The sequence below is a fragment of the Prionailurus viverrinus genome, unplaced genomic scaffold, assembly GCF_022837055.1.
Source record: "Prionailurus viverrinus isolate Anna unplaced genomic scaffold, UM_Priviv_1.0 scaffold_55, whole genome shotgun sequence".
In the NCBI taxonomy this organism is placed as follows: domain Eukaryota; kingdom Metazoa; phylum Chordata; class Mammalia; order Carnivora; family Felidae; genus Prionailurus; species Prionailurus viverrinus.
The window spans coordinates 2,021,108-2,032,824 of NW_025927617.1; the positions used below are offsets into that span (position 1 = coordinate 2,021,108).

General features: G+C 38.5%; 1 protein-coding gene across 1 annotated transcript; it reads right to left on the reverse strand.

Moving 5' to 3' along the window:
* Positions 1–726: 726 nt before the first annotated feature.
* MAGEE2 (MAGE family member E2) lies at positions 727–2,880 on the reverse strand. The gene has a single exon (XM_047848213.1). The coding sequence runs from the start codon at positions 2,751–2,753 to the stop codon at positions 1,182–1,184; it is 1,572 nt and encodes a 523-aa protein (XP_047704169.1). The 5' UTR covers positions 2,754–2,880; the 3' UTR covers positions 727–1,181.
* Between the last annotated feature and the right edge of the window lie 8,837 nt (positions 2,881–11,717).

The following is an 11,717-nucleotide window of genomic DNA, read 5'->3' on the forward strand; positions in this document are numbered from 1 at the left end:
TTGCTGGGTAGAGCTTCAAGTAGATTGTTTGGTCTGACCCAAGATCCAAGACCAGTTGCCTTCAGGAGAATCATTATTGGTTCCCAAGACCCACTCTCTGAGAATATGGGTCTTTGTTATCTCTGCCCCAGGCTTCCCTCTCCCACTTCCCCCTTGAACTCAATACTGTCTTTCTGAATCCCCCAAAAGGTGTTTTTACATACTGCCCCTGACTTCATCAACAATCCCTCCCTCCTCCTTTCCAATCTCAGATCTTAGAAGTCACTAAAGGAGAATTTTCCCTCAGCCCTACATAGCACCTCATACTCCCCTTCCACCACCTCACCCACTCCCCCACTCCCCCAGGGCTGGACACCCCTGCCCCTTCCCTAGCCCTTCTTGTGCCCCATTGCCTTCTCCACTGTCCCCTCCCAGCACCTACAGTTTAGTTGGAAGTTACTACTGTGGTCTCTCCTAGCACTCTGAGCTTACCCCTACTATATTACCACAGCAATAAAACATTTTCTGGTTTACTTCAGTGGCCCCTCCCCCTTAAGCCCTGGGTTCAGCTGGGTCTTCTTCACCCTTATATTCCCAGCACAAAGCATGTGCTCTGAGCATGGCAGGTGCTTAATAAATGTTTGTTGAATAAAAGAATCCTTAAGCATGGTGTCTAATTCACTATGCTTATATTTTTCACTACATTTGGAACAGCAAAGCAAATACAGGTAAATGCCAGCAATTTTTTTCTTACACAACAACAGTAGACACAAAGAAGGCATCCACAGATCAGTGATATTGTGTTTGATTTTGTTGTGTGTGTGTTGTTACTATTGTTACTTAACTTTTGCACCACAACATTTTACTAATTATTTTAAACAATTAAAGAACATTTATATGTTCTCTTCCACATCATAGAAAGATGTAAACGTTACCAATACAATTTACACAGATATCTGAGTTTTATATTAAAACAAGACAGGGATAGCAAATGAGCAATTTCATTTATAAACATTGATCATGAACCTCATTGAAGGGTATATTGTAAGGGAGGGAATACTATTAGAGAACACAAATAGCAAACACAATGTGTACATTCCACTCCAGCCCTGACTGACTTGTGATTTGGGGCCCCAGTGCCCATTTCCCCAGGGCACCTATAACTGATGACACCCAACTAATGTGATACATTTTCCCAGATTTCACATGGGGCCAAAGAAGAACATGGCAGTTGCCTCAGATCTGACTCTGGCCTCCTCATCTTCAACAGCCTCCCTATATTGCTCTGGCCAGTCCTGTGGTCGCTTTCTGTACAGCCTGGCCATATACTCCAAGGCTTTCATTTTGGTAGTTTCAAGGTGAGCTCGAGGACCCCATAGAAGCTCATACTCAACTGGATTAGAGTAGGACAGTGGCCTGCATTCCAAGTAGCGCTGTCTCATAAGCTTGCAGGTGATGGCATGCTTTCTCCCTACATCCACACCAAATCTACGAAGCATGTTCCAAATGTTGGCCTCTTTGACGCGGTTGCCCATCAGGAAGATCAAACCCAAAATTGGCATCACATATTCTTGAGTGGGTCTCCCCAGGCTGTCTAACATCATTTGCTCTTCTTCTGATTCTGGTTGCTGGACAAGGAGGTAGATGTGCTCACTCGTATCAACCTCAATCAGAGAGAATCCATAGAACAGATCAAGGATTAGAGTAGCTCGACTGAGGATATTTGGGAACACTTCCTCAAATTCTTTGCCAGTGTGAGCCAGTAGCTCATCCTGATGTATAGGCAGCAACTCCTCAGTGACATTAATGGCCAACTGGACCAAATCATTGGCCTTATCGTTCATAGTGTCCTCTGACCAGAATTCCAAGCCAGCAGCCTGTCTTCTTTCTTTGGCTTTGTCAGCTTCCAGGGCCTTGTTATATTCTTCTGGCCAGCTCCAGGGTTCTTCATCATGGGCCTCTGCCACAAACTTCAGGGCTTCCATCTTTGTGATTTCCATGTGGGCTCTAGAGCCCCACAAGAACTCAAATTCGAGGGGATTAGTGCCATATACTGGCCAGTACTCCAAGAACCGCATGCGCACAAAGTCAGTAATGAGCAGGTTCCTTGTGTTCCCAAAGAGGTTGTTGATCCTCTGGGGATCACCCAGCAAATCAACCTTTAACAGCAGGTCCCAAATGGATGCTTCTCTTGCCCGGTTGCCATTCAGAAGGATGTGGCCTAGGACCAAGGCCAGGAGACCTGCCTTTGGCACATCCAAGGATTCTGTTATGCGATCAGTGGTCTGGAAACCCCGTTTGCTGATTAGGTTGTAAATGTCAGCCTGGGGATCAAGAACCCTAAGGTTCAACCCAAAGACCTGATCCAGGTGGGCTGAGGCTCGTCTAAGGATCTCAGGGAACTGATCTGAGTATTCTCTGAGGAACTCTAGCATCTCTGCTTGCTGGATAGAACCCTCGGTTTGGCTTTTCATTCGCATGAAATTCACCAAAGCAATTGACCTGTCTTCTAGAGGGTCGTGGACCCTGAGCGCCCCCAAACGTTGGGACTGCTCTTCAATTAGGACCTCGAGGTCATTCGGGTCCTGCGCAGTCTGGGAAGCGCTGGCATCCTGAGGGTTGATTAGCGCATGAGGGCCCTGGAGGGCCTGGGGAACAAGCATGGAGGTCGGAGACCCAGAGGCGTCACTAGCCTGCATCTCACCCTGACGGTCGCCGTAATCTGCAGTGGTCTCTGCGCTGCCGCGGCGCGCGTTCTGGCTTACCAGAGACATGGTTCCAGGAGTCAGCAGCAGGAACGGGGAAATCAGCAATCTGTCAGAGAGAGGATGGTAGGAGTCGGCGCCTCAGCACAAATCCTAAGCCAGAGACCCGGGATCAGGAGGGAGAGCTGGAGAGAGAAGCGATCTTTCTACACAACCAGTGAGCAAATGACCGCTAGCTTCTCAGTGCCTAGCTTTGCCGCAGCCTACGCAGGCGCAGTCTGGTTCTGCGGCATGGTGGCCACGCCCCGCTTCCAGTCCCCCACTCCTGCCCACTAGGGCTGCCAGGAAGACTAGGGTGGTTGAAGTGGTTGCTGCTGGATTCAAACATTTTAGAGCCGAGAATTCAAGAAAGGGGCAACAAACGGAGGTAAAGCAGAATTAACAAGGAATGAGAGATGTTCAATGACATCAGTTTTTCTGTGAGGTAAAAAGCGCCACGTTAACAGAAGATTCAAAGACGAAGAGGAGGATGCTAACAATGAGAATTATTTTATGGTTTCATTAATTTATCCACACACTCAGCAGACATTTCTTGAGTACATACCACGTCAGACACAGTGCTGGGTACTAGGGATACAGCAGAGGACAAACATAATGATTACCTCTTTCTGTATGGAGCTTACATTCTGGGGTAGGTTCAAACAACGGTGATAATAATGAGAGCTAACCTTTATGGAGCATGTACTATGCACAAGGCAATTTCTGGTACTTTCACTTGCCCCACATTAAAACACTTAATGTTAGCTATGAGGTAGCTACTCTTAATGGTCCTCATTTTACAGATGAGGAAACTGGGTCACAGAAGTGAATTTACCTGTTCAAAATCAGGGAGCAACAAATGGAAGAGAGGAGTATTTGAACACAAGTCTGTCAGAATCTCAAGCATAAGTACGTTCTCTGACACCATCTGCCATTCAAAGAATTTTTTAACCCTATTCATTAAAAATGACTCATATAAGTTAGATGGAAATAGTTGCCCTAATGTAGGGTCAATTAACATATGGTATAAATACAGAAGGAGCAAGCATGGATTACAGCTTAGTTTGAGACGTCTTGGAATAGGGGCACATGTGGGGCACCTGGGTGGCTCAGTCAGTTGAGCGTCCAACTTCGGCTTGGGTCATGATCTCACAGTCTGTGAGTTCGAGCCCTGCGTCAGGCTCTGTGCCGACAGCTTGGAGCCTGGAGCCTGTTTCGGATTCTGTGTCTCCCTCTCTCTCTGACCCTCCCCTGTTCATGCTCTGTCTCTCTCTGTCTCAAAAAAATAAACGTTAAAAAGAAATAAAAAAAAGTAATGGGGGCACATGCTTCACGGAGAAACCGAGCTCTAAGTGATGGACAGGATGTAAAGGATATATAAGGGAATTCTAGGCTGAAGGATCAGCATCAGAAAACGCCCAGAGGTGTGAAAGTACAAAATAAGTTTGCACTGCAGCTGGTTACCCAAAGTGGCTACAGCCAAAGTATACTAGTATGAGTGGGAAATGAGGATGAAGGTGGTGAGCCAGGAATGATTGGATTTCCTGTTTTTTCACTAAGCAGTATAACAGAACTGGTTGGAGTCCCACAAGGTGAGAATGGAAACACCAGAAAAGGGCCTGGTTATTTAGAGGTCGGTCATATGTTTGGAGAAGCATAATCCAAGCACTTTGACCAGGAAGAGGGGTCAGCTGCTTTATCTTCAGGGAATGCTACCAAAATAATTGTGCTAAATCCTAGCTCTCAACCATCAAGCTACTCGGTAAAATAGTGGGAAAGGAAAAAATATTACATAGGGTTGCCATTTGCAGCCTTCCTTAAATTCTTGGTGGTAATAAATACTGTAACATTTAGTTATCCTGTGCCCAGGGATTTCTTCAGAAAGCACTACCTTCACATGTGGAAGCCAGACGATTACCTCCGAAATTTTCTATATCTCAGATGTTCTCTATCAGTAGCAAAGCAGGCAGTTCAGGACCATGGATTTGGCCAAACTGGGGTAAAGAGAACAATGTTTATACAACTGAATATGCATGTTCTGCAAGGTAGAAGTGTGTGGTTTGTGTGCTGATTATATCTTAGGAGAATCGTGTGGAAAACAGCACCATCTTTGAGCTACCAAAAAGGTATAATTGAGATCAGATCTGATGGGATCCCTCAGTTTGGTCGTTTCATTTCCCTAGGAGAGCTCCATGTTCTTTGTCTCAGCAGGTGTTGCCTGGCTAGAATTTTATTCTTCAGTCATAAAAGAAAAGAGATATGTATTTTCCTGAAACCCAGCTCACAGTTTGTCATGAGTTGAAGCTTCTACTAACACTCCATCTAATAACAAAAACCCAACATTTAATGGAAACATTTTACCTCTAAATAACATCCTAATCTGATTCCACAGATTTCAAGTCCTTCACAAATTGGTCCCTACCTGGCTTTCCATCTTCATTTTTATCCCCCAGCATTTCCATCCATGAATTCTGCTTCCAAGCCACATTTAGCTACACTCCTGGTCCCAGCCATTTATATTCTACTGGTCTCTGAAGTAGTTTTAGTTCTTGCTAAGTGAAAAATTAAGGAGTTGTGACTGTGAATGTGACATATGGTGTATTTTCCACTCTAAGTGTGAATTAAAAAGATAGGATCATACTCATCATTCTGAACTTCTATCAGCATTTTCTAAACTCCTTTTGTAATTTAAAACCATGAGTATCCTAAATTCCACATATGAGTGAAATCATATGGTATTTGTCTTTCTCTGACTGGCTTATTTCACTTAGCATTACGCTCTCTAGCTCCATGCATGTTGTTGCAAATGGCAAGATGTCATTCTTTTTATGGCTGAATGATATTCCATTATATATGTATGTATATATGCCATATCTTCTTTATACATTCATCTATCTATGGACACTTGGAATAATTTGGCTACTGTACATAATGCTGCAATAAACACATGAGTGCATATAGCCTTTTGAATTAGTGTTTTGTATTTGTGGGGTAAATACCCAGTAGTGCAATTACTGGATCGTAAGGTAGTACTATTTTTAATGTTTTGAGGAAACTCCATACTGTTTTCCACAATGGATGCACCAGTTTGCATTCTCACCAATAGTGCACAAGGATTCTTTTTCTCCACATCCTTGCTTTCACTTGTTTCTTGTATTTCTAAATTTTTTATTTTAATTCCAGTTAGTTAACATACAGTGTTATATTAGTATCAGGTGTACAGTATAGTGATTCCACAATTTCATATATCATCTGGTGCTCATCACAACAAGAGCACTCCTTGAACCCCATCGCCAATTTAACCCATTCCTCCACCTCCCACTCTGGTAATCATCAACATGTTGTCTATAATTAAGTCTGTTTCTTCATTTGTCTCCCATTCTGTCTTGTTTTTTCCCTTTGCTCATTTGTTTTGCTTCTCAAATTCCACATATGAATGAAGTCATACTGTATTTGTCTCCTCTGACTGACTTATTTCACTTAGCATAATACTCTCTAGCTCCATCCACATGCTTGAAAATGGCAAGATTTTATTCTTTTTTATGGCTGAATAATATTCCGTTATTACTATATTACTATGCCAATATTACTATATACTGTCAATAATGGTACTATAAATATAGAGGTGCATGCATCCCTTTAAATTAGTGTTCCTATATTCTTTGGATAAATAAACAACAGTACAACTTCTAGATCATGAGGTATTTCTACTTTTAACTTTGTGAGGAACTACCATACTGTTTTCCACAGTGACTACACCAGTTTGCATTCCCACCAACAGTGTAAGAGAGTTCCCCTTTATCCACATACTCGCCAACATCTGTTGTTTCCTGTATTGTTAATTTTAGCCATTCTGACAGGTATGAGGTGATATCTCATTGTAGTTTTGATTTGCATTTCCCTGATGATAAGTGCTGATGTGCATCTTTTCATGTGTCTGTTAGCCATCTGTATGTTTTCTTTGGAAAAACGTCTATTTATGTCTTCTACCTGTTTATTAAGTGGATTACATAAGTTTCTTTCTTTCTTTCTTTCTTTCTTTTTATTTTAATTTTATTTTTTAAATTTACATCCAAATTAGTTAGCATATAGTGCAACAGTGATTTCAAAAGTAGATTCCTTAATGCCCCTTACCCATTTAGCCCATCCCCCCTCCTACAACCCCTCCAGGAACCTCTGTTTGCTCTCCATATTTAAGAGTCTCTTCTGTTTTGTCCCCCTCCCTGTTTTTATATTATTTTTGTTTCCCTTCCCTTGTGTTCATCTGTGTCTTAAAATCTTCATATGAGTGAAGTCACATGATATTTGTCTTTCTCTTACTAATTTCGCTTAGCATAATACCCTCCAGTTCCATCCACGTAGTTGCAAATGGCAAGATTTCATTCTTTTTGATTGCCGAGTAATATTCCATTGTATATATATACCACATCTTTTTTACCCATTCATCCATCAGTGGACATTTGGGCTCTTTCAATACTTTGGCTATTTTTGATAGTGTGGCTATAAACATTGGGGTGCATGTGTCCCTTTAAAACAGCATACCTGTATCCCTTCTTTATATATTTTGGATACTAACCCTTTATCAGATATATTCATCTGCAAATATCTTCTCCCATTCTGTAGGTTGTCTTTTATTTTGTTGCTTCCTTTGCTGTGAAGAAGCTTTTTATTTTGATTTAGTCCCAATAGTTTATTTTTGCTTTATTTCCCTTTATCTAGAAAAATGTTGCTAGAGCCAATGTCAGAGAAATTACTGCCTGTGCTCTCTTCTAGGATTTTTATGGTTTCAGGTCTCATATTTAGGGCTTTAATCTATTTTGGATTTCTTTTTTGTGTATGGTAGAAGAAATTGGTCTAGTTTCTTTCTTTTTCATGTAGCTTTCCAGTTTTCCAATACCATTTATTGAACAAACTTTTCCCCATTGCATATATTCTTGCTTAATTAGTTGAAGATTCATTGACCATACAATTGTGGGTTTGTTTCAGGGCTTTCTATCCTTTTCTATCAATCTATGTGTCTGCTTTTTGTGCAAGTACCATACTGTTTTAATCACCAGATTTGTTGGATAACTTGAAATTTGGAATTGTGATACCCCCAGATTTGTTTTTCTTTTTCAAAGTTGTTTGGCTATTCTTGGTCTTTTGTGGTTCCACACAAATTTCAGGATAAATTGTTCTAGTTTTTAAAAAATATTTATTAATTAGTGAGAGACAGAGCATGAGTGGGGGCAGAGAGAGAGGGAGACACAGAATCTGAAGCAGTCCGCACAGAGCCCAACGCGGGGCTCGAACTTATGGACCACGAGATAATGACCTGAGCCAAATTCGGATGCTCAACCGACTGAGCCACCCAGGCGCCCCTAATTTGTTCTAGTTTTGTGAAGAATGCTGTTGCTACATTGATAGGGATTGTATTAAATCTGTAGATTGATTTGGATAGTATGGACCTTTTAACAATATTTGTTATTGTAATCCATGAGCATGGAATATCTTTCCATGTGTTTTTGTCACCTTAAATTCCCTTCTGAATGTTTTATAGTTTTCAGAATAGAGGTGTTTCAGTAATATGGCTACTAGGCATTTCTAGGCATTTTGTTATTTTTGGTATAATTGTAAATGTAACTACTTTCTTAATTTCTCTTTCTGTTACTTCATTATTAGTGTATAGAAGTTCAATAGATTTCTGTGAATCAATTTTGTATCTTGTTACCTTACTGAATTCATTTGTTACTTCTAGCAGTTTTTTGATGGGGTTTTTAGGGTTTCTATATAGAGAATCATGTTATGTGCAAATAACAAAAGCTTCTCTTCTTCCTTATCAATGTGGATGCCTTTTATTCCTGTTTCTTGTCTGATTGCTGTGACTGGGACTTCTAGTACTATGTTGAATAAAAGTGGTGAGAGTGGAATCCTTGTCCTTTCCCTGATATTAGAGAAAAAGCTCTCAGTTTTTCCCCATTGAGTATGATGTTTGCTGTAGATTTTTCATATATGGCCTTTATTATGTTGAGGTATATTCCCTATAAACCTACCTTGTTGAGGACTTTTTATCTTGAATGTACATTGCACTTTGTCAAATGCTTTTTCTTCATCTGTTGAAAAGATTATATGATTTCTATCCTTTGTTTTGTTGATGTGGTGTATCACGTTGATTGATTTTTCAAATATTGAATCATCCTTGCATCCCGGGAATAAACCTCACCTGATAATGGTTAATGATCTTTTTAATGTATTGTTGTATGTGATTTGCTAATATTTTGTTGAGGATTATTGCATATATGTTCATCAAGTTTATTGACCTGTAGTTTTCTTCTTTTGTGGTGTCTTTGTTTTTGCTATGATGGTAATATTGAATGTGTAGAATGTATTTGGAAGCATTTCTTCCTTTCCAATTTTTGGAATAGTTTGATGAATATAGGAATTATTTCCTCTTTAAATGTCAGGTGGAATTCACAGGTGAATCCATATGGTTCTGGACTTTTATTTTTGGGTAGTTTTTTGATTACCAATTTAATTTCATTATTTGTGATAGATCTGTTCATATTGTCTATTTCTTCCTGGTGCAGTTTTGCAAGGTTGTATGTTTCTAGAAATTTATCCACTTTTCCTATGTTATCCTGTTTATTGGCATATAATTGCTCATAGTATTATATTCCTTTGTATTTCTGTGGTGTCACTTGTTACTTCTCCTACCTCATTTTTTAATTTTATATATTTGGGTCTTTCCCCCCCCCTATATGTTTCTATAAGTGTTTATCTATTTTTTCTTTTCAAAGAACCACCTTATGGTTTATTTGACTTTTTCTTTTCTTTTTTTCTCTCAACATCATTTATTTCTGCTGTGATCATTCTTATTTTCTGTCTTCTTCTCACCCTCAGCTTTGTTTGTTCTTTTTTTCTTGTAAAGTTAGATTGTTTGTTTGAGGTTTTCCTTTTTTTAATGATAGGCCTGTATTGCTACATACTTCCCTCTTAGAACTGCTTTTGCTGTGTCCCAGAGATTTTGGACCATTGTGTTTCATTTTTAATTTATCTCCATGTATTTTTTATTCCTTATTTAACTGATGCATTGCCCCATTTGTTGTTCAGCGTCATGTTGTTTGGTTTCCAGGTGTTTGTGGGTTTTCAGGTTTTTTGTTTGTTTTTTTGTTTTGCTTTTTTTTCCTTGTGATTTTATTCTAGTTTTGTACCATTGTGGTTGGCAAGGATCCATGGTATGATTTCAATCTTCTTAAATTTATTGAGGCTTGTATCGCAGCCTAACATGGGATCTATTCTGGAGAGTGTTCCGTGTACACTTGAAAAGAATTTGTATTCTGTTCTCTTTGGATGGAGTGTTCTGTACGTATCTGTTATGTCCATCTGGTTCAATATGTCATTCAAAGACATTATTTCCTTATTGATTTTATGTCTGGATGGTTTATCCATTGATGTAAGTTCAGTGTTAAAATCTCATACTATTATTTTATTACCATTAATTTCTTTCTTAATTTCCATTAACATTTGTTTTATATATTTAGGTGTTCCAGTGTTGGATGCATAGATATTTACAAATGTTATATCCTCTTATTGGAGTGATACTTTAATGTAATGCCCTTTTTTGTCTCTTCTCAGGCTTTGTTTTAAAGTCCATTTTTTCTGATGTAAGTATTGATATCCTGGCTTTTTTTTCACTTCCATTGCATGGTTAATATTTTTCCATCCCTTCACTTTCAGTCTGTATGTGTCTTTAGGTCTTTCTTAGGCAAGTTTCTTGTAGTCAGTATATAGATGGGTCTTGTTCTTTCATCCATTCCACCACTCTGTGTCTTTTGATTGGAACATTGAGGACATTTACATTTGAAGTAATTATTCATAGTTGTGTGCTTATTGTCATTCTTAAAATTTGTTTTCTGGTTGTTTTTCTAGTTCTTAGTTCCTTTATTCTTCTCTTGTTTCTTTGGTTTGATGAGTATCTGTAGTGTTTTGTTTGGCTTTCTTTCTCTTTTTTGTGTGTGTATCTATCATAGATTTAGGGTTTGTGGTTATCATGACGTTCCTATATACCATCCTAAATAAAGAGCAGTCTCTATTAATTTGATGGCCATTTAAGTTAATACACATTCTAAAGGAAAATAAAAAGAACAAAGAAAAAAATCTTCCTTTTTCTTTTTCCCCTCCTCTTCCTTTTATACTCCCTTCTCCACATTTTAAGTATATGTTGTCATATTTTACATCTTTTCATTCATATTTCTCTTACATCTAATTGTGGTCATTTCTTTTCCATTTAAAGAAGTCGCTTTAACAATTCTTATAAATCTGGTTCAGTAGTGATAAACTTCTTTATCTTTTGTTTGTCTTGGAAATTTGTTATCTCTCCTTCAAATCTGAATTATAACCTTTTTGGGTAAAGTATTCTTGATTTTAGGTTTTTTTCCTTTCAGCACTTTGAATATATTATGGAAGTCATTTCTGGTTTGCAAAGTTTCTGCTGAAAAATCAGCTGACAGCCTTATAAGGTTTCCCTTTGAGGTATCTTTTTGTATATTTCTTCTTTTAAGATTCTCTATCTTTAATTTTTGACATTTTAATTATTATGTGCTATGCTTTTTACCTCCTTGGGTTTATCTTGTTTGGAACTCTTTGTGATTCTTGGACTCGGATATCTATTTTTCTCCCTAGATAAGGGAAGCTTTCAGTTATTATTTCTTCAGAAAACTTTTATACACCTTTCTTTCTCTCTTATTCTCTTGGGATTTGCAGATGTTTGGTTGATGTTGTCTAAGAGATCTTTTAATTGATGCTTTATTTTTTTTCTTTTTGCTCTTTAGCTTGTGTGCTTTCCATACCCTTTCTTCCAGATCCTGAAACCAATATTTCCCTGTATGTTAACTAAATAAATTTAAATTAAAAAAAGGTTGGATGTACTTAAAAAAATAAAATTTATGCTTGTGTTTTTCCTATGCTTTTATTCTTATAATTGATTTTTAGTTTCATAGCATTGTGTTTAGAAAA

What these genes read in the sequence shown, in the direction of transcription:
- MAGEE2 (XM_047848213.1), bottom strand. Translation starts at nt 2,753, where the DNA reads ATGTCTCTGGTAAGCCAGAACGCGCGCCGCGGCAGCGCAGAGACCACT.